This window comes from Narcine bancroftii, chromosome 1 (assembly GCF_036971445.1).
Source record: "Narcine bancroftii isolate sNarBan1 chromosome 1, sNarBan1.hap1, whole genome shotgun sequence".
Lineage (NCBI taxonomy): Eukaryota > Metazoa > Chordata > Chondrichthyes > Torpediniformes > Narcinidae > Narcine > Narcine bancroftii.
The window spans coordinates 491,162,725-491,185,876 of record NC_091469.1 but is presented as its reverse complement, the minus strand read 5'-3'; the positions used below and the strand labels follow the sequence as shown (position 1 = coordinate 491,185,876).

The 23,152-nt window shown below is 58.2% G+C and overlaps 1 protein-coding gene across 1 annotated transcript in view; it reads right to left on the bottom strand.

Annotated features, from left to right (window-relative positions):
• Positions 1 to 16,987, bottom strand: part of LOC138761855 (WD repeat-containing protein 97-like) — a 160,520-nt gene extending 143,533 nt beyond the window's left edge. The window contains exons 1-2 of the mRNA XM_069934771.1: positions 16,921 to 16,987; positions 16,115 to 16,669 (exon numbers count right to left, since the gene is read on the bottom strand). Of these exons, the coding sequence (XP_069790872.1) occupies positions 16,115 to 16,669; positions 16,921 to 16,987 (622 nt within the window). The remainder of the gene's footprint in view (positions 1 to 16,114; positions 16,670 to 16,920) is intronic.
• Positions 16,988 to 23,152: the final 6,165 nt, after the last annotated feature.

Sequence of the window (23,152 nt, the reverse complement as noted above, 5' to 3'; positions counted from 1 at the left end):
ACCGGATCCCCCCCTCCCCGGGGAAAACCCACAGGGGCAATGTACAAACTCCTTACAGACAGCGCGGGATATATATTCTCTCAACAGCACAATTTTATATAATCAGCAATAACCAGCTTCATATTCTCTCAGTAAATATTCATCAACCAAATCTAATTTCTCAGTGTCTTGCCTTTGAATGGTTAGTAACCACTCCACAAAAAAGTCTATAAATATTTCATGCAATTAGGAAGTCACCATTCCTTACCATTTCCTAATTTTATAACTAGTTTAATCTGCTAGTCATTAATAGATATAAAACACACATGCAGGCAAATGAAAATAGAGCATTCCTGTGAAACCTTTCATCAGCCAAAATGGCGTAAAGTGAAGACCCATTCACTACCGTTGAAATGGCGTAAAGTGAAGACCCATTCACTACCGTTGAAATGGCGTAAAGTGAAGACCCATTCACTACCGTTGAAATGGCGTAAAGTGAAGACCCATTCACTACCGTTGAAAAGGTGTAAAGTGAAGACCCATTCACTACCGTTGAAATGTCGTAAAGTGAAGACCCATTCACTACCGTTGAAATGGCGTAAAGTGAAGACCCATTCACTACCGTTGAAATGGCGTAAAGTGAAGACTCATTCACTACCGTTGAAATGGCGTAAAGTGAAGACTCATTCACTACCGTTGAAATGGCGTAAAGTGAAGACCCATTCACTACCGTTGAAATGGCGTAAAGTGAAGACCCATTCACTACCGTTGAAATGGCGTAAAGTGAAGACCCATTCACTACCGTTGAAATGGCGTAAAGTGAAGACCCATTCACTACCGTTGAAAAGGTGTAAAGTGAAGACCCATTCACTACCGTTGAAATGTCGTAAAGTGAAGACCCATTCACTACCGTTGAAATGGCGTAAAGTGAAGACCCATTCACTACCGTTGAAATGGCGTAAAGTGAAGACTCATTCACTACCGTTGAAATGGCGTAAAGTGAAGACTCATTCACTACCGTTGAAATGGCGTAAAGTGAAGACCCATTCACTACCGTTGAAATGGCGTAAAGTGAAGACCCATTCACTACCGTTGAAATGGCGTAAAGTGAAGACTCATTCACTACCGTTGAAATGGCGTAAAGTGAAGACTCATTCACTACCGTTGAAATGGCGTAAAGTGAAGACCCATTCACTACCGTTGAAATGGCGTAAAGTGAAGACTCATTCACTACCGTTGAAATGGCGTAAAGTGAAGACTCATTCACTACCGTTGAAATGGCGTAAAGTGAAGACCCATTCACTACCTTTGAAATGGCGTAAAGTGAAGACTCATTCACTACCGTTGAAATGGCGTATAGTGAAGACCCATTCACTACCGTTGAAATGGCGTAAAGTGAAGACTCATTCACTACCACTGAAATGGCGTAAAGTGAAGACTCATTCACTACCGTTGAAATGGCGTAAAGTGAAGACCCATTCACTACCGTTGAAATGGCGTAAAGTGAAGACTCATTCACTACCGTTGAAATGGCGTATAGTGAAGACCCATTCACTACCGTTGAAATGGCGTAAAGTGAAGACTCATTCACTACCGTTGAAATGGCGTATAGTGAAGACCCATTCACTACCGTTGAAATGGCGTAAAGTGAAGACTCATTCATTACCGTTGAAATGGCGTAAAGTGAAGACTCATTCACTACCGTTGAAATGGCGTAAAGTGAAGACTCATTCACTACCGTTGAAATGGCGTAAAGTGAAGACCCATTCACTACCGTTGAAATGGCGTAAAGTGAAGACTCATTCACTACCGTTGAAATGGCGTAAAGTGAAGACTCATTCACTACCGTTGAAATGGCGTAAAGTGAAGACCCATTCACTACCGTTGAAATGGCGTAAAGTGAAGACTCATTCACTACCGTTGAAATGGCGTAAAGTGAAGACTCATTCACTACCGTTGAAATGGCGTAAAGTGAAGACCCATTCACTACCGTTGAAATGGCGTAAAGTGAAGACCCATTCACTACCGTTGAAATGGCGTAAAGTGAAGACCCATTCACTACCGTTGAAATGGCGTAAAGTGAAGACTCATTCACTACCGTTGAAATGGCGTAAAGTGAAGACTCATTCACTACCGTTGAAATGGCGTAAAGTGAAGACCCATTCACTACCTTTGAAATGGCGTAAAGTGAAGACTCATTCACTACCGTTGAAATGGCGTATAGTGAAGACCCATTCACTACCGTTGAAATGGCGTTAAGTGAAGACTCATTCACTACCACTGAAATGGCGTAAAGTGAAGACTCATTCACTACCGTTGAAATGGCGTAAAGTGAAGACCCATTCACTACCGTTGAAATGGCGTAAAGTGAAGACTCATTCACTACCGTTGAAATGGCGTATAGTGAAGACCCATTCACTACCGTTGAAATGGCGTAAAGTGAAGACTCATTCACTACCGTTGAAATGGCGTATAGTGAAGACCCATTCACTACCGTTGAAATGGCGTAAAGTGAAGACTCATTCATTACCGTTGAAATGGCGTAAAGTGAAGACTCATTCACTACCGTTGAAATGGCGTAAAGTGAAGACCCATTCACTACCGTTGAAATGGCGAAAAGTGAAGACCCATTCACTACCGTTGAAATGGCGTAAAGTGAAGACTCATTCACTACCGTTGAAATGGCGTAAAGTGAAGACCCATTCACTACCGTTGAAATGGCGTAAAGTGAAGACTCATTCACTACCGTTGAAGGCTATTTTCATAAAAGCAATAAAACCTTTCAAATTTCTTTCGGAGAAGTGAATGTTCTTTGCAAAAGCAAATTTGTGTAAAGTGATCATACCTGCATTTAGCATTGAACCAACCTGCACCTACCACTGGGGGTAAAACACAGGATTATGTTGACACCTTTGGTGAAGTGAAAAAACACACAAACGCTGGAGAGGCTCCGCGGGTCAAACAGGGCCTTTATGTAGCAAAGGTGAAGATACAGAACCGTCGTTTTGGGCTGGAGCCCATCAAGGTCTGGGGAACATGAGCGACGAAACTAGTTATTGATCTGAATACTTAACCAGTAGATTGTTCCCAAACAACAACAACAACCATTGATTGAACAAATCAGTAACCCATCGAGAGCTCCTATAAACAACACTTATTCTGGTTGGTTCTCCGGACAACTGGAACTTGGCCTCCCAAAGGAGTTGCTGATCGGAGACTAGTTGGGGAGTAGTTCTCACTCATTTTACCCCACTCTTATGCCTCAGATGCTGTGTGGTTGATGAGGAGATACTTCAGGTGGCGTGTGAGTGGGGAAAAGAAGATGAGAACTATTGAGTTAGGGCCAAGTTTTGGAATAACTCTCACTGACCAAAGGCTGATCTTTATTCAGCTGGTTACCTGGCCTAGTTAGTACCAGCTCCAGCCCCCCAGGCCAGCAGACCACTCTCTCCCATTCTCTCCCTCCACCCTGGCCAGCTGACCCCTCTCTCCCCCCCGGACCAGTTGACCCCTCTCTCCCCCCCGGACCAGCTGACCCCTCTCTCCCATTCTCTCCCTCCACCCTGGCCAGCTGACCCCACTCTCTCCCCCGGACCAGCTGACCCCTCTCTCTCCCCCGGACCAGTTGACCCCTCTCCCCCCCCCCCGGACCAGTTGACCCCTCTCCCCCCGCAGACCAGGTGACCCTTCTATCCCCCCCCGGACCAGTTGACCCCTCTCTCCCCCACCCTCCGGGACCAGTTGACCACTCTCCCCCCCCCAGACCAGTTGACCTCTCTCCCCCCCAGACCAGTTGACCCCTCTCCTGCCCCAGACCACTTGACCCCTCTCTCCCCCCCCCGGTCCAGTTGACCCCTCCCCCCGGACCAGTTGACCCCTCCCCCCCACCCTCCCGGACCAGTTGACCACTCTCCACCCCACCCTCCCGGACCAGTTGACCCCTCTCCACCCCACCCTCACGGACCAGTTGACCCCTCTCCCCCCGGACCAGTTGACCCCCACCGGACCAGTTGACCCCCCTCCCCCCCGGACCAGGTGACCCCCCTCCCCCCCGGACCAGTTGACCCCTCTCCCCCCACCCCCCGGACCAGTTGAACCCTCTCCCCCCCCCCCCCCGGACCAGTTGACCCTTCTCTCCCCCCCGGACCAGTTGACCCCTCTCCCCCCACCCCCGGACCAGTTGACCCCACTCCCCCCCCGGACCAGTTGACCCCTCTCTCCCCTCCCGGACCAGTTGACCCCTCTCCCCCCCCTCCCGGACCAGTTGACCCCTCTCCCCCCCCGGACCAGTTGACCCCTCTCTCCCCCCCCTCCTGGACCAGTTGACCCCTCTCTCATCCCCCCCAGACCTGTTGACCCCTCCCCCCACCTCCCGGACCAGTTGACCCCTCTCCCCCCCCGGACCAGTTGACCCCTCTCTCTCCCCCCCAGACCAGTTGACCACTCTCTCCTCCCCCCCAGACCAGTTGACCCCTCTCCCCCCCCCAAACCAGTTGACCACTCTCTCTCCCCCCCGGACCAGTTGACCCCTCTCTCCCCCACCCCCAGACCAGTTGACCCCACTCCCCCCCCCCAGACCAGTTGACCCCTCTCTCCCCTCCCGGACCAGTTGACTCCTCTCCCCCCCCTCCCGGACCAGTTGACCCCACTCCCCCCGCCCGGACCAGTTGACCCCTCTCCCCCCCCGGACCAGTTGACCCCACTCCCACCCCCGGACCAGTTGACCCCTCTCCACCCCCCCCACCCCGGACCAGTTGACCCCTCTCTCCCCCCGGACCAGTTGACCCCTCTCCCCCCCCGGACCAGTTGACCACTTTCTCTCCACCCCCCCCCGGGACCAGTTGACTCCTCTCTCCCCCACCCCCCCGGGACCAGTTGACCCCTCTCTCCCCCCCGGACCAGTTGACCCTCTCCCCACCCAGGACCAGTTGACCCCTCCCCCCCCTCCCGGAGCAGTTGACCCCTCTCCCCCCCGGACCAGTTGACCCCGCTCTCCTCCCCCCCAGACCAGTTGACCCCTCTCTCCCCCCCAGACCAGTTGACCCCTCTCCCCCTCCCGGACGAGTTGACCCCTCTCCCCCCCTCCCGGACCAGTTGACCCCACTCCCCCCACCCCCGGACCAGTATTCCCTCTCCACCCCCCCCCCACCCCGGACCAGTTGACCCCTCTCCCCCCCCGGACCAGTTGACCCCTCTCTCCCCCCCGGACCAGCTGACCCCTCTCTCCCATTGTCTCCCTCCACCCTGGCCAGCTGACCCCACTCTCTCCCCCGGAGCAGCTGACCCCTCTCTCTCCCCCGGACCAGCTGACCCCTCTCTCTCCCCCGGACCAGTTGACCCCTCTCCCCCCGCAGACCAGGTGACCCTTCTATCCCCCCCGAACCAGTTGACCCCTCTCTCCCCCACCCTCCGGGACCAGTTGACCACTCTCCCCCCCCCGGACCAGTTGACCTCTCTCCCCCCCAGACCAGTTGACCCCTCTCCCGCCCCAGACCAGTTGACCCCTCTCTCCCCCCACCCGGTCCAGTTGACCCCTCCCCCCCGGACCAGTTGACCCCTCCCCCCCACCCTCCCGGACCAGTTGACCACTCTCCACCCCACCCTCCCAGACCAGTTGACCCCTCCACCCCACCCTCACGGACCAGTTGACCCCTCTCCCCCCGGACCAGTTGACCCCCCCCGGACCAGTTGACCCCCCCCGGACCAGTTGACCCCCCTCCCCCCCGGACCAGGTGACCCCTCTCCCCCCTGGACCAGTTGACCCCTCTCCCCCCACCCCCCGGACCAGTTGAACCCTCTCCCCCCCCCCCCGGACCAGTTGACCCTTCTCTCCCCCCCGGACCAGTTGACCCCTCTCCCCCCACCCCCGGACCAGTTGACCCCACTCCCCCCCCGGACCAGTTGACCCCTCTCTCCCCTCCCGGACCAGTTGACCCCTCTCCCCCCCCTCCCGGAGCAGTTGACCCCTCTCTCTCCCCCCCCGGACCAGTTGACCCCTCTCCCCCCCCCGGACCAGTTGACACCTCCCCCCACCTCCCGGACCAGTTGACCCCTCTCTCTCCCCCCCCCCAGACCAGTTGACCACTCTCTCCTCCCCCACAGACCAGTTGACCCCTCTCCCCCCCCCAAACCAGTTGACCACTCTCTCTCCCCCCCCGGACCAGTTGACCCCTCTCTCCCCCACCCCCAGACCAGTTGACCCCACTCCCCCCCTCCAGACCAGTTGACCCCTCTCTCCCCTCCCGGACCAGTTGACCCCTCTCCCCCCCCCTCCCGGACCAGTTGACCCCACTCCCCCCGCCCGGACCAGTTGACCCCTCTCCCCCCCCGGACCAGTTGACCCCACTACCACCCCCGGACCAGTTGACCCCTCTCCACCCCCCCCACCCCGGACCAGTTGACCCCTCTCTCCCCCCCGGACCAGTTAACCCCTCTCTCCCCCCCGGACCAGTTGACCACTTTCTCTCCCCTCCCCCCGGGACCAGTTGACCCCTCTCTCCCCCACCCCCCCGGGACCAGTTGACCCCTCCCCCCCGGACCAGTTGACCCCTCTCCCCCCCCGGACCAGTTGACCCCTCCCCCCCTCCCGGAGCAGTTGACCCCTCTCCCCCCCGGACCAGTTGACCCCTCTCTCCTCCCCCCCAGACCAGTTGACCCCTCTCTCCCCCCCCGGACCAGTTGACCCCTCTCCCCCTCCCAGACGAGTTGACCCCTCTCCCCCTCCCAGACGAGTTGACCCCTCTCCCCCCTCCCGGACCAGTTGACCCCACTCCCCACCCCCCCGGACCAGTTGTCCCCTCTCCACCCCCCCCCCACCCCGGACCAGTTGACACCTCTCTCCCCCCCGGACCAGTTGACCCCTCTCTCCCCCCCGGACCAGTTGTCCCCTCTCCCCCTCCCGGACCAGTTGACCCCTCTCTCCCCCCCGGACCAGTTGACCCCTCTCCCCCTCCCGGACCAGTTGACCCCTCTCCCCCCCCCTCCCGGACCAGTTGACCCCTCTCCCCCCCCCTCCCGGACCAGTTGACCCCACTCCCCCCCGGACCAGTTGACCCCACTCCCCCCCCTCCCGGACCAGTTGACCCCTCTCCCCCTCCCGGAAGAGTTGACCCCTCTCTCCCACGCGGACCGGTTGACCCCTCTCTCCCACGCGGACCGGTTGACCCCTCTCTCCCACGCGGACCGGTTGACCCCTCTCTCCCACGCGGACCGGTTGACCCCTCTCCCCCTCCCGGAGCAGTTGACCCCTCTCCCCCCACTCCCGGAGCAGTTGACCCCTCTCCCCCCACTCCCGGACCAGTTGACCCCACTCCCCCCCGGACCAGTTGACCCCACTCCCCCCCCCGGACCAGTTGACCCCTCTCTACCTTCCCAGACCAGTTGACCCCTCTCCCCCCCTCCCGGACCAGTTGACCCCTCTCCCCCCCCGGACCAGTTGACCCCACTCCCCCCGCCCGGACCAGTTGACCCCTCTCCCCCCCGGACCAGTTGTCCCCTCTCCACCCCCCCCACCCCGGACCAGTTGACCCCTCTCCCCCCCCCGGACCAGTTGACCCCTCTCTCCCCCACCCCGGACCAGTTGACCCCTCTCCCCCTCCCGGACCAGTTGACCCCTCTCCCCCTCCCGGACCAGTTGACCCCTCTCCCCCACCCCGGACCAGTTGACCCCTCTCCCCCTCCCGGACCAGTTGACCCCTCTCCCCCCCCCCGGACCAGTTGACCCCACTCCCCCACGGACCAGTTGACCCCTCTCTCCCCCACCCCGGACCAGTTGACCCCTCTCCCCCTCCCGGACCAGTTGACCCCACTCTCCCCCCCAGACCAGTTGACCCCACTCCCCCCGCCCGGACCAGTTGACCCCTCTCCCCCCCCGGACCAGTTGACCCCTCTCCCCCTCCCGGACCAGTTGACCCCTCTCCCCCTCCCGGACCAGTTGACCCCTCTCCCCCTCCCGGACCAGTTGACCCCTCTCTCCCCCACCCCCGGACCAGTTGACCCCTCTCCCCCCCCGGACCAGTTGACCCCTCTCTCCCCCCCGGACCAGTTGACCCCACTCCCCCCCCCGGACCAGTTGTCCCCTCTCCACCCCCCCCACCCCGGACCAGTTGACCACTCTCTCCTCCCACCCAGACCTGTTGACCCCTCTCCCCCCCCCCCTCCCGGACCAGTTGACCCCTCTCCCCCCCCCGGACCAGTTGACCCCTCTCTCCCCTCCCGGACCAGTTGACCCCTCTCCCCCCCCCTCCCGGACCAGTTGACCCCACTCCCCCCGCCCGGACCAGTTGACCCCTCTCCCCCCCCGGACCAGTTGACCCCACTCCCCCCGCCCGGACCAGTTGACCCCTCTCCCCCTCCCGGACCAGTTGTCCCCTCTCCACCCCCCCCACCCCGGACCAGTTGACCCCTCTCCCCCCCCCCGGACCAGTTGACCCCTCTCTCCCCCACCCCGGACCAGTTGACCCCTCTCCCCCACCCCGGACCAGTTGACCCCTCTCCCCCTCCCGGACCAGTTGACCCCCCTCTCCCCCTCCCGGACCAGTTGACCCCTCTCCCCCCCCCGGACCAGTTGACCCCACTCCCCCCCGGACCAGTTGACCCCACTCCCCCCCGGACCAGTTGTCCCCTCTCCACCCCCCCCACCCCGGACCAGTTGACCCCTCTCTCCTCCCCGGACCAGTTGACCCCACTCCCCCCCCCGGACCAGTTGTCCCCTCTCCACCCCCCCCACCCCGGACCAGTTGACCACTCTCTCCTCCCACCCAGACCTGTTGACCCCCCTCCCCCCCCCTCCCGGACCAGTTGACCCCTCTCCCCCCCCCGGACCAGTTGACCCCTCTCCCCCTCCCGGACCAGTTGACCCCTCTCTCCCCTCCCGGACCAGTTGACCTCTCTCCCCCCCCCTCCCGGACCAGTTGACCCCACTCCCCCCGCCCGGACCAGTTGACCCCTCTCCCCCCCCGGACCAGTTGACCCCACTCCCCCCGCCCGGACCAGTTGACCCCTCTCCCCCTCCCGGACCAGTTGTCCCCTCTCCACCCCCCCCACCCCGGACCAGTTGACCCCTCTCCCCCCCCCCCCGGACCAGTTGACCCCTCTCTCCCCCACCCCGGACCAGTTGACCCCTCTCCCCCTCCCGGACCAGTTGACCCCTCTCCCCCTCCCGGACCAGTTGACCCCTCTCCCCCACCCCGGACCAGTTGACCCCTCTCCCCCTCCCGGACCAGTTGACCCCTCTCCCCCCCCCCCGGACCAGTTGACCCCACTCCCCCCCGGACCAGTTGACCCCTCTCTCCCCCACCCCGGACCAGTTGACCCCTCTCCCCCTCCCGGACCAGTTGACCCCTCTCTCCCCCCCAGACCAGTTGACCCCTCTCTCCCCCCCCAGACCTGTTGACCCCTCTCTCCCCCCCCGGACCAGTTGACCCCTCCCTCCCCTCCCGGACCAGTTGACCCCTCTCCCCCCCGGACCAGTTGACCCCTCTCTCCTCCCCCCCAGACCAGTTGACCCCTCTCTCCCCCCCGGACCAGTTGACCCCACTCCCCCCCGGACCAGTTGTCCCCTCTCCACCCCCCCCACCCCGGACCAGTTGACCCCCCCCCGGACCAGTTGACCCCTCTCCCCCCCCGGACCAGTTGACCCCTGCCCCCCTCCCGGACGAGTTGACCCCTCTCTCTCCTCCGGACCAGTTGACCCCTCTCCCCCCCGGACCAGTTGACCCCTCTCCCCCCCCTCCCGGACCAGTTGACCCCACTCCCCCCCGGACCAGTTGACCCCACTCCCCCCGGACCAGTTGACCCCACTCCCCCCCCCCCGGACCAGTTGACCCCTCTCCCCCCCCGGACCAGTTGACCCCTCTCCCCCCTCCCGGACCAGTTGACCCCTCTCTGTCCAGCTGACCCCTCTCTCTCCTCCGGACCAGTTGACCCCTCTCCCCCCCGGACCAGTTGACCCCTCTCCCCCCCAGACTAGTTGACCCCTCTCCCCCCCCTCCCGGACCAGTTGACCCCTCTCCCCCCCCTCCCGGACCAGTTGACCCCTCTCCCCCCCTCCCGGACCAGTTGACCCCTCTCCCCCCCGGACCAGTTGACCCCTCTCCCCCCCCCGGACCAGTTGACCCCTCTCTCCTCCCCCCAGACCAGTTGACCCCTCTCTCCCCTCCCGGACCAGTTGTCCCCTCTCCACCCCCCCCACCCCGGACCAGTTGACCCCTCTCCCCCCCCCCGGACCAGTTGTCCCCTCTCCACCCCCCCCACCCCAGACCAGTTGACCCCTCTCTCCTCCCACCCAGACCTGTTGACCCCCCTCCCCCCGCCTCCCGGACCAGTTGACCCCTCTCTCCCCTCCCGGACCAGTTGACCCCTCTCCCTCCCCCTCCCGGACCAGTTGACCCCACTCCCCCCGCCCGGACCAGTTGACCCCTCTCCCCCCCCGGACCAGTTGACCCCACTCCCCCCGCCCGGACCAGTTGACCCCTCTCCCCCTCCCGGACCAGTTGTCCCCTCTCCACCCCCCCCACCCCGGACCAGTTGACCCCTCTCCCCCCCCCCGGACCAGTTGACCCCTCTCTCCCCCACCCCGGACCAGTTGACCCCTCTCCCCCTCCCGGACCAGTTGACCCTTCTCCCCCTCCCGGACCAGTTGACCCCTCTCCCCCACCCCGGACCAGTTGACCCCTCTCCCCCTCCCGGACCAGTTGACCCCTCTCCCCCCCCCGGACCAGTTGACCCCACTCCCCCCGGACCAGTTGACCCCACTCCCCCCCGGACCAGTTGTCCCCTCTCCACCCCCCCCCCACCCCGGACAAGTTGACCCCTCTCTCCGCCCACCCAGACCTGTTGACCCCCCTCACCCCCCCTCCCGGACCAGTTGACCCCTCTCCCCCCCCGGACCAGTTGACCCCTCTTCTCCCCTCCCGGACCAGTTGACCCCTCTCCCCCCCCCTCCCGGACCAGTTGACCCCACTCCCCCCGCCCGGACCAGTTGACCCCTCTCCCCCCCGGACCAGTTGACCCCACTCCCCCCGCACGGACCAGTTGACCCCTCTCCCCCTCCCGGACCAGTTGTCCCCTCTCCACCCCCCCCACCCCGGACCAGTTGACCCCTCTCCCCCCCCTGGACCAGTTGACCCCTCTCTCCCCCTCCCGGACCAGTTGACCCCTCTCCCCCTCCCGGACCAGTTGACCCCTCTCCCCCCCCGGACCAGTTGACCCCTCTCTCCCCCCCAGACCAGTTGACCCCTCTCTCCCCCCCCAGACCTGTTGACCCCTCTCTCCCCCCCCGGACCAGTTGACCCCTCCCCCCCCTCCCGGACCAGTTGACCCCTCTACCCCCCGGACCAGTTGACCCCTCTCTCCTCCCCCCCAGACCAGTTGACCCCTCTCTCCCCCCCGGACCAGTTGACCCCACTCCCCCCCCGGACCAGTTGTCCCCTCTCCACCCCCCCCACCCCGGACCAGTTGACCCCCCCCCGGACCAGTTGACCCCTCTCCCCCCCGGACCAGTTGACCCCTGCCCCCCTCCCGGACGAGTTGACCCCTCTCTCTCCTCCGGACCAGTTGACCCCTCTCCCTCCCGGACCAGTTGACCCCTCTCCCCCCCCTCCCGGACCAGTTGACCCCACTCCCCCCCGGACCAGTTGACCCCTCTCCCCCCCCCGGACCAGTTGACCCCTCTCCCCCCTCCCGGACCAGTTGACCCCTCTCTCCCATTCTCTCCCTCCACCCTGTCCAGCTGACCCCTCTCTCTCCTCCGGACTAGTTGACCCCTCTCCCCCCCAGACCAGTTGACCCCTCTCCCCACCCTCCCGGACCTGTTGACCCCTCTCCCCCCCCGGACCAGTTGACCCCTCTCCCCCCCGGACCAGTTGACCCCTCTCTCCTCCCCCCAGACCAGTTGACCCCTCTCTCCCCTCCCGGACCAGTTGTCCCCTCTCCACCCCCCCCACCCCGGACCAGTTGACCCCTCTCCCCCCCCCCCGGACCAGTTGTCCCCTCTCCACCCCCCCCACCCCGGACCAGTTGACCCCTCTCTCCTCCCACCCAGACCTGTTGACCCCCCTCCCCCCCCCTCCCGGACCAGTTGACCCCTCTCCCCCCCCCGGACCAGTTGACCCCTCTCTCCCCTCCCGGACCAGTTGACCCCTCTCCCCCCCCCTCCCGGACCAGTTGACCCCTCTCCCCCTCCCGGACCAGTTGACCCCTCTCCCCCCCCTCCCGGACCAGTTGACCCCCCTCCCGGACCAGTTGACCCCTCTCCCCCCCCCGGACCAGTTGACCCCTCTCTCCTCCCCCCAGACCAGTTGACCCCTCTCTCCCCTCCCGGACCAGTTGTCCCCTCTCCACCCCCCCCACCCCGGACCAGTTGACCCCTCTCCCCCCCCTCCCGGACCAGTTGACCCCTCTCCCCCCCCGGACCAGTTGACCCCTCTCCCCCCCCCGGACCAGTTGACCCCTCTCTCCTCCCCCCAGACCAGTTGACCCCTCTCTCCCCTCCCGGACCAGTTGTCCCCTCTCCACCCCCCCCACCCCGGACCAGTTGACCCACCCCCCCGGACCAGTTGACCCCTCTCCCCCCCCGGACCAGTTGACCCCTGCCCCCCTCCCGGACGAGTTGACCCCTCTCTCTCCTCCGGACCAGTTGACCCCTCTCCCCCCCGGACCAGTTGACCCCTCTCCCCCCCCTCCCGGACCAGTTGACCCCACTCCCCCCCGGACCAGTTGACCCCACTCCCCCTCCCGGACCAGTTGACCCCACTCCCCCTCCCGGACCAGTTGACCCCTCTCCACCCCCCCCCCTCCCGGACCAGTTGACCCCTCTCCCCCCCCGGACCAGTTGACCCCTCTCTCCCCTCCCGGACCAGTTGACCCCTCTCCCCCTCCCGGACCAGTTGACCCCTCTCCCCCCCCTCCCGGACCAGTTGACCCCCCTCCCGGACCAGTTGACCCCTCTCCCCCCCCCGGACCAGTTGACCCCTCTCTCCTCCCCCCAGACCAGTTGACCCCTCTCTCCCCTCCCGGACCAGTTGTCCCCTCTCCACCCCCCCCACCCCGGACCAGTTGACCCCTCTCCCCCCCCTCCCGGACCAGTTGACCCCTCTCCCCCCCCGGACCAGTTGACCCCTCTCCCCCCCCCGGACCAGTTGACCCCTCTCTCCTCCCCCCAGACCAGTTGACCCCTCTCTCCCCTCCCGGACCAGTTGTCCCCTCTCCACCCCCCCCACCCCGGACCAGTTGACCCCCCCCCCCGGACCAGTTGACCCCTCTCCCCCCCCGGACCAGTTGACCCCTCTCCCCCCACCGGACCAGTTGACCCCTCTCTCCCCTCCCGGACCAGTTGACCCCTCTCCCCCCCCTCCCGGACCAGTTGACCCCACTCCCCCCGCCCGGACCAGTTGACCCCTCTCCCCCCCGGACCAGTTGACCCCACTCCCCCCGCACGGACCAGTTGACCCCTCTCCCCCTCCCGGACCAGTTGTCCCCTCTCCACCCCCCCCACCCCGGACCAGTTGACCCCTCTCCCCCCCTGGACCAGTTGACCCCTCTCTCCCCCTCCCGGACCAGTTGACCCCTCTCCCCCTCCCGGACCAGTTGACCCCTCTCCCCCCCCCGGACCAGTTGACCCCTCTCTCCCCCCCAGACCAGTTGACCCCTCTCTCCCCCCCCAGACCTGTTGACCCCTCTCTCCCCCCCCGGACCAGTTGACCCCTCCCCCCCCCTCCCGGACCAGTTGACCCCTCTCCCCCCCGGACCAGTTGACCCCTCTCTCCTCCCCCCCAGACCAGTTGACCCCTCTCTCCCCCCCGGACCAGTTGACCCCACTCCCCCCCGGACCAGTTGTCCCCTCTCCACCCCCCCCACCCCGGACCAGTTGACCCCCCCCGGACCAGTTGACCCCTCTCCCCCCCCGGACCAGTTGACCCCTGCCCCCCTCCCGGACGAGTTGACCCCTCTCTCTCCTCCGGACCAGTTGACCCCTCTCCCCCCCGGACCAGTTGACCCCTCTCCCCCCCCTCCCGGACCAGTTGACCCCACTCCCCCCCGGACCAGTTGACCCCTCTCCCCCCCCCGGACCAGTTGACCCCTCTCCCCCCTCCCGGACCAGTTGACCCCTCTCTCCCATTCTCTCCCTCCACCCTGTCCAGCTGACCCCTCTCTCTCCTCCGGACTAGTTGACCCCTCTCCCCCCCAGACCAGTTGACCCCTCTCCCCACCCTCCCGGACCTGTTGACCCCTCTCCCCCCCCGGACCAGTTGACCCCTCTCCCCCCCCGGACCAGTTGACCCCTCTCTCCTCCCCCCAGACCAGTTGACCCCTCTCTCCCCTCCCGGACCAGTTGTCCCCTCTCCACCCCCCCCCACCCCGGACCAGTTGACCCCTCTCCCCCCCCCCCGGACCAGTTGTCCCCTCTCCACCCCCCCCACCCCGGACCAGTTGACCCCTCTCTCCTCCCACCCAGACCTGTTGACCCCCCTCCCCCCCCCTCCCGGACCAGTTGACCCCTCTCCCCCCCCCGGACCAGTTGACCCCTCTCTCCCCTCCCGGACCAGTTGACCCCTCTCCCCCCCCCCTCCCGGACCAGTTGACCCCTCTCCCCCTCCCGGACCAGTTGACCCCTCTCCCCCCCCTCCCGGACCAGTTGACCCCCCTCCCGGACCAGTTGACCCCTCTCCCCCCCCCGGACCAGTTGACCCCTCTCTCCTCCCCCCAGACCAGTTGACCCCTCTCTCCCCTCCCGGACCAGTTGTCCCCTCTCCACCCCCCCCACCCCGGACCAGTTGACCCCTCTCCCCCCCCTCCCGGACCAGTTGACCCCTCTCCCCCCCCGGACCAGTTGACCCCTCTCCCCCCCCCGGACCAGTTGACCCCTCTCTCCTCCCCCCAGACCAGTTGACCCCTCTCTCCCCTCCCGGACCAGTTGTCCCCTCTCCACCCCCCCCACCCCGGACCAGTTGACCCCCCCCCCGGACCAGTTGACCCCTCTCCCCCCCCGGACCAGTTGACCCCTGCCCCCCTCCCGGACGAGTTGACCCCTCTCTCTCCTCCGGACCAGTTGACCCCTCTCCCCCCCGGACCAGTTGACCCCTCTCCCCCCCCTCCCGGACCAGTTGACCCCACTCCCCCCCGGACCAGTTGACCCCACTCCCCCTCCCGGACCAGTTGACCCCACTCCCCCTCCCGGACCAGTTGACCCCTCTCCACCCCCCCCCCCTCCCGGACCAGTTGACCCCTCTCCCCCCCCGGACCAGTTGACCCCTCTCTCCCCTCCCGGACCAGTTGACCCCTCTCCCCCTCCCGGACCAGTTGACCCCTCTCCCCCCCCTCCCGGACCAGTTGACCCCCCTCCCGGACCAGTTGACCCCTCTCCCCCCCCCGGACCAGTTGACCCCTCTCTCCTCCCCCCAGACCAGTTGACCCCTCTCTCCCCTCCCGGACCAGTTGTCCCCTCTCCACCCCCCCCACCCTGGACCAGTTGACCCCTCTCCCCCCCCTCCCGGACCAGTTGACCCCTCTCCCCCCCCGGACCAGTTGACCCCTCTCCCCCCCCCGGACCAGTTGACCCCTCTCTCCTCCCCCCAGACCAGTTGACCCCTCTCTCCCCTCCCGGACCAGTTGTCCCCTCTCCACCCCCCCCACCCCGGACCAGTTGACCCCCCCCCCGGACCAGTTGACCCCTCTCCCCCCCCGGACCAGTTGACCCCTGCCCCCCTCCCGGACGAGTTGACCCCTCTCTCCCCCCCGGACCAGTTGACCCCTCTCCACCCCCCCCTCCCGGACCAGTTGACCCCTCTCCCCCCCGGACCAGTTGACCCCTCTCCACCCCCCCCACCCCGGACCAGTTGACCCCTCTCCCCCCCCTCCCGGACCAGTTGACCCCTCTCCCCCCCCCGGACCAGTTGACCCCTCTCCCCCCCCCGGACCAGTTGACCCCTCTCTCCTCCCCCCAGACCAGTTGACCCCTCTCTCCCCTCCCGGACCAGTTGTCCCCTCTCCACCCCCCCCACCCCGGACCAGTTGACCCCTGCCCCCCTCCCGGACGAGTTGACCCCTCTCCCCCCCCGGACCAGTTGACCCCTGCCCCCCTCCCGGACCAGTTGACCCCTCTCCCCCCCCCCCGGACCAGTTGACCTGACCTCACCAGCGGTCGATGGACGTGACCCCGACTGCAGCCACCGGGCACGAGGTCGGGTCACATGATCGGCGCCCCCACCGTGGCCCGCTCCCGGCAACGGTTGCCTGGAGACCGGGGACGCCTTGGATTGGGCGTCGGCTCCTGGCGGTGGGCGGAGCCAGACTGAGCTGCGGCCGACGGGACAAAACCCCGGACCGGATCTCGGAGCGGGACTCGGAACGCCGGAGAAAGACCCGGACCGGATCAAGGAGTGGGAGCAGGAACCCCCACACCCCACCCAAGCAGATTGAGACCTGATCCCAGAGGGGGCTTGGAACCCGGACCCCAAGCAGAACAGGACAAAGATCTGGTTCCGATTCCGGAGTGGGACCAGGAACCCAGACACCGAAAAGACCTGGACTGGCCCTCGGAACGGGAGCAAGACCAAAATCTTGGACTGGATCGAGGAGTGGGAACAGGACCCAAAGACCTTGGACTGGATCGGGGAGCAGGAGCTGGACCTGGACCCAAGACTCAACCCAAACCCAGACCAGACATAACCCACACTGAGACAGACTGACCCTGGAACGGGAGCCAGAGCACATGGTGGAGCAGCAACCAGGACCTGGATCCCCACCAGACCCGGACTCGTGTTTAAGCCTGCTCTCCGTGTCCGAATGTCCTCAAGTGCTGTGTGACTTGAACAAAGAATGACTGGATGATGACGTCTGAAGACTAGGAGAGGCTGGACAGTCAGCTCCTTTTGATTCTCAGGCAACCCATTTAAGGTGAGGGGAGGAAAGGTTTAGGGGAGACGTCAGAGATAGGTTTACGCACAGAGTGGTGGGGGTCTGGAATGTATTGCCAGGGTGGTGGTGGAGGCTGGAACAATGGGGGCATTTAAACAACGCAGATATGGGTATGACGGAGGGAAGGTTTAGATTGTTGAGTATGTTTATGTAGATGGGCTGAAGGGCCTGAACTGTTCATTTCTATGAGACAGTGCAGAGATCAGTTGGTCGAGAGCAAAGGCAGTAGAATTTAACGTTTCTGGTATATCAAGAGGATGATAACATCCAGAAAGGGGCAGTCCTGGAATCTACGTGATCCACTTGTGACCCTGTGGGAGGGCCGGGGTGGGATGACGTGTGAGCCACACGATAACAAACTCAAACATGTTTTTTAAAATCTGTCAAACAGTTTGGGAGTGGCTGAGGAGGGAAAGAACCTGCATCGAACCGTTTGCAGGACCGTACAGCACAGGAACAGGCCCTTCGGCCCACAGTATCTGCACTGAACAGGAAGTCCAGCTTGAATTAATACACAAGGTAGATTTGTCGAAGGTTACAGAGGGATATCGACAGGTTGCAAAGTTGGGTGAAAAAGTGGCAGTGGGAGTTCAATCAGGATAGGTGTTGGGCGATACATTTCAGAAGGTCAAACCAGAGGCTGAGTACAGGGTTAATGGTCGTACAATTAACAGTGTGTAGGAACAGAGGGACCTTGGGGTCCAAATCCGTACATCCCTCAAGGTCGCTGCGCGGGGTGGGGGGTCATGTGATACGAAGGGGCTGAACGGATGGACCCTGCAACAGCTCCTCCACACAATCCTGTAAATCGACTGAAAAAACACTGGAAGAGAACAAAGCCCAGAAATCACATGGGCAAGAACGGAGCAGCCCTCTGGAAACAGAGGAGTCCAACCGGCAGAGACAAATGCCATCAGAGCCACCACACGGGAGAGATGGGATGCGGGAAGAGCCCAACATAATGGTGGAGGGCCCGGGGCAGGCCAGCGGTGTACAATCGCTGGCTAATAAAATTGAGACTAGACGGGGGGGGTCTAAAAGGTCATGGAAAGAGTAGGTGAAGTGAAGATTGCATTCGCCACTCTCACCAACCACATGGCATCCACCAAAGACCAAATGGAGGCCGCGGAAAGCAGGCTGGAGAAAATTGAAAATGATACCGATGCCTGGAAAGTTGAAAGAGAGAGGCTGCTGGAAAAACTGGATTCGCTAGAAAATTATAACAGGTGTCAGAATGTAAGGATTGTGGGGCTAAGGGAAGGGGTGAAGGGACAAGAATCGGTGAGATTTTTCAGGAAATGGATTCTGATAAGACTGCACAGATACCAAGACAGGGAGATGATACTCCGCGTGGCCATTGATAGGCGAAGGGGCGAGGATCAGCTTTTTCCCTGATTTGGTCAAGAAGAGAATTCGACAGCATTAAAAGAACTCTATGTACAAAAAAAAATTGGATATGCCCTATTGTACCCAGCAACATTACGAACTGACATGCCAGTTGGAGAAAGAAAATACTTGAAAGATCCTCGAGAGCCAATGGAGTTGGCACCGAAAATGAAAGGAAGACCTGAAGGGGGAGATGAGATAGACTAAGGAAAATAATGAGATACCCTTCTTGTCAATTTTTGTATAATGCAAAGCAATGTAATAAGTTAAGAGATGTAACAACAATTGGAGAAAACAAGGACAGTCGATGTAAATATATTTATAAAATGAGGAGCAGGAAAGAGAATTGAAGGGTAAAATCTTCAATGAAAAGCAGCGAGTGGACCCGGCCTGAAGCAGAACGATGGCACCGAATGGTTAGCTATTGGCACCAAAATAAAAGAGAGAAAATTTAGTATATATATTTTCTCTCTTTTCTTTATTGTTTTTGTTTCAGCCAGTGTGAAGAAAAGAAATACTTGAATTGAGGCATGCACAAGGCCGGAGAAGTATTGGAAGACGAGTTCAACATTGATAATTTCTTGTCTGAATTGACTTTACCGTCTTTGAGGAGTATGAATTGTTACAAGCCCAGAGGACCCCAACACCCACCAGCAATAGATATTCATCAAGACAAATGGTTAAAAGTTGCTTTTAACTATCTTTAAACATGAAAATAGAATCACACTTTAACTTATCTCTATCAACTTAACTAACCTAACTTAACCCCCTTCTAATTCTAAGCGCACGTGTATGTAATGTGTGTGTAAGTTCAGAAAAGTTCTTGGGTTCACAATTCAATCTCACTTCTCATTCCTCCAAGTTCACTGATTGCAGGCAATTCTTATACTGTGCACAGAATTTAACATTTATGAAGTTCACCAGGCTTTGCTGCTTGAAAGGTAAATGGTTACCGCTCAGGAAGGTTCTTGTTGGTTTTCAGAGAGAGAGTTTTTCTTGTTCCAGGACATCCACAACCGATTCCTTTTTAATCAGCCACTCCAGTGTCTTGCTGACAAAACTTGCCCCCTTCAGGGTTCTCCAGATGACAACCTCTTTCTTTCAGGTCACTACAAAGTTCCTTTTTGTTTCTCTAATTCCAAGTGAAACATTAGACAGCCAGTCCTCTCCTCTTGCATGAACCACAAGGACTTTGACCAGCCCGTCTTCCAACTGGGCTTTCCAAAAACTTGCCAGCTTATCCTGTTTCAGTTCCAGCTACTTCTGCTTGCTGTAATACTGTATGTGATCTCTGTGTGTCTCTCTTGGAGAGAAAACCTGTTTGATTCTCTCTGCTTGCAAAACCACATGACCCTCTTAGAACATCTCCAAACAGAAGGCAGCTCCGACAAGATCTTTCATCTGCGGCCTTTTGTAAACAACAATCCATTAGAGAAGTCTCTTGAGGACTCTTCAAAGCTCTTGCAAAAGTCGTGGAGCCGATTATGTCTAGCATGGGGCAGAGCTCTAGTATTTCAAATAAGATCTGTTTTAAAGTGTTTGTATGTGACCTACTCTAACAAACATTTCCCAACTTATCTCTCAAAAACATAACTATATGCTCTGTCACAGGATATTAAGGACTTGGATGCTTTTTTATTACTGTTACAGAAGTGAGGGAAGCATTTCAGTCAATGCTGGTTGGGAAGACTGCAGGAGAGGATAGTTTTACTTCAGAATTTTCTTGAGAATTTCAGGTTTATTAATTCCTTTATTGAAGCAAGCGATGGAGACTGGTTCTTTTCTGGATTCTTTTTCCAGAGCAATTATTACAGTTATTCCTAGGAAGGATAGGGATCCATTTAAAGTGGGATCTTATTGACCTATTTCTTTATTAAATGTAGATTATAAAATTGCTGCCAAGGTTCTGGTTAATAGATTAGCTAAACACCAGATTTGATTCATGTAGACCAGGAGGGCTTTATTTTAAAAAATTGGTAATTAGCAATAATTTTGTGGTTGATTTCTTTAATTAATATTTCTCGGGAGTGATCTGACCAACCAATGGTAGTTGCTCTTGATGCAGAAAAGGCCTTCGATAGAGTGGAATGGAGTTTCTTATTTAAAGTGTTGGAGAAGTTTAAATTTGGGCCTCCTTTTATTGGCTGGATTAAGGCTTTGTATAGAAACCCTACGGCTAGAGTTGTGTCAAATATGGGTGCGGTGGATAGAGGGGAACAGGTTGATGTTGTATATTTGGATTTCCAGAAAGCGTTTGATAAGGTGCCGCACAAGAGACTTCTCAGTAAGTTACAGGAAAGTGGAGTCCGGGGAAGTCTATTGGCCTGGATTGGAAATTGGTTGTCTGACAGGAGGCAGAGAGTCGGGATAAGTGGGAGTTTTTCAGGTTGGGAGAGAATGGTAAGTGGGGTGCCGCAGGGGTCGGTGTTAGGCCCATAACTGTTCATTATTTACATTGATGACTTGGAGGAGGGAACAAAATGTGGTGGAGCCAAGTTTGCGGATGACACCAAATTGAGTGGAAGAGCAAATTGTAATGAGGATGTGGAGAGTCTGCAGAGGGATAGAGTTAAGCTGGATGAATGGGCAAAGGTCTGGCAGATGGAGTTCAATGTTAGTCAGTGTGAGGTTATCCACTTTGGCAAGAAAAATAAAAGAGCTGAATATTATTTGAAGGGTGAAAAACTACAGCGTGCTGTAGTACAGAGGGACTTGGGAGGGCTTGTGCATGAATCGCAAAGAGTTAGGTTGCAGGTGCAGCAGGTTATTAAGAAGGCAAATGGAATGTTGGCTTTCATCGCTAGAGGAATTGAATTCAGGAGTAGGGAGGTCATGTTGCAACTGTACAAGGTACTGGTGAGACTGCACCTGGAGTCCTGTGTCCAGTTCTGGTCTCCATATTTGAGGAAGGATATACTGACTTTGGAGACGGACCAGAGGAGGTTTACTAGGTTGATCCCTGGGATGAAGGGGTTGACTTATGATGAAAGATTAAATCGTCTAGGATTGTATTTGCTCGAGTTCAGAAGAATGAGAGGAGATCTTATAGAAACCTATAGGATTATGAAGGGTATGGATAGGATAGATGTAGGAAGGTTTTTTGAGCTGGCCGGGGAAACTAAAACCAGAGGACACAGTCTCAAGATTCGGGGGAGTAGATTTAGGACAGAGATGAGGAAAAATAGTTTTTCCCAGAGAGTAGTGAATGTTTGGAATTCTCTATCCAGGGAAGTGGTTGAGGCTGCCTCATTAAACATATTTAAAATTCGGTTAGATAAATTTTTATATGGTAGAGGAATTAGGGGATATGGGGAGAAGGCAGGTAGGTGGAGTTAGGTCATAAATTAGATCAGCCATGATCTTATTGAATGGCGGAGCAGGCTCGATGGGCCATTTTTGGCCTACTCCTGTTCCTATGTTTCTAAATGGACGGATATGTTCTTCATTTGTGTTATCCAAATTGACTAGGCAGGGCTGCCCTTTGTCACCTGCTCTATGGAACCTTTTAATTAGACAAGATGGTAATATTAAGGGTGTTAGGGTGAAAGTGGATGAACATAAATTTTTTTGCAGACGACGTTTTGATATATTTAACACAACCTAGGCAGTCTTTGCGAAGTCTGCATGTTAGATTGGAGCAGGATGGCAAATTATCAGGATATAAAATTAACTGGGATAAGAGTGAAATTAGGCCTCTGCCTGATGTGGAATATTCGCTTTGTAGACATATTGCCAAATTTAAGTGGTCTGATCAAATTAAGTACTTGGGTATTATAATAGAGAGTGATTATACTCATTTATATAAATTAAATTATTTACCCTCGTTGTCCAAAATTAAATATGATTTAAATCGGTGGAAAGATTTACCCATAACATTAATAGGACGTGTTAATTGTGCGAAAATGAATGTCTTTCCCTGTATTTAATATCTTTTTCAATCTATCCCTTGTAGGATTCCTCAAAAGATTTTTAAAGATTTGAATGCGTCGGTGAGGAAATCTTTGTGGGAAGGTAAAGGTGTCATTACAGAAATGGAAGTGTGCTTTAGGAGGACTGCAACTTCCTCATTTCCAGAATTATTATGAATCAGCGCAATAGAAATTTATTAATAAGATGTTTGAAGTGGACAAACCGTTGATATGGGCTAATATTGAACTATCTCAGATTGATGAGAAGAGGATGAATCAGCTTATTTATAAATGGAATTCTCAGCTTTTACAGAGTTATGATTTACCGGTGTTGAAACATTTAATGGAATTATGGACTATGAAGAATGAAATTATAGGTACAGAAGATAAAATCTCGGCTAAAACTCCTTTGTTTCAAAATAAGCTTTTTATCTTTTACATTAAATAATCAACTTTTTAAATTGTGGGTCCAGAAAGGAATTAGATTGGTAGAAGATTATGAGGCTGGGTATTTTATTTCCTTCCAAAGAATGAAAGAGAAATATGAAATTTCTTTAAATACTTTGTTTACTTATTATCAAGTTAGAGGTTTATTGTTGGATCGTTTTGGGCGCACGTTACAGTTACCCAAGCAGTCTAAATTTGAAAGTTTAGGGGATAACAAAGGATTTATATCTGAGATGTTCACTTTATTACAGCATAAAATGGATATTCATAAATCTTAATTAAAATGGGAAAAAGATTTGTCCATATCTATTTCTCAAGAGGATTGGACGACTTTATGTGAGGACAGTGTGACCAAAACTGTAAATGTTAGGTATAGATTGGTTCATTATAACTTTATTCATCATATTTAACTCCTGAGAGGTTAAGGAAATAACTTTATTTCTTCTAATTTATGTTTTAGGTGCCATAAACAAGTTGACTCCTTCCTGCATTCTACTTGGTTCTGTGAAGCAATA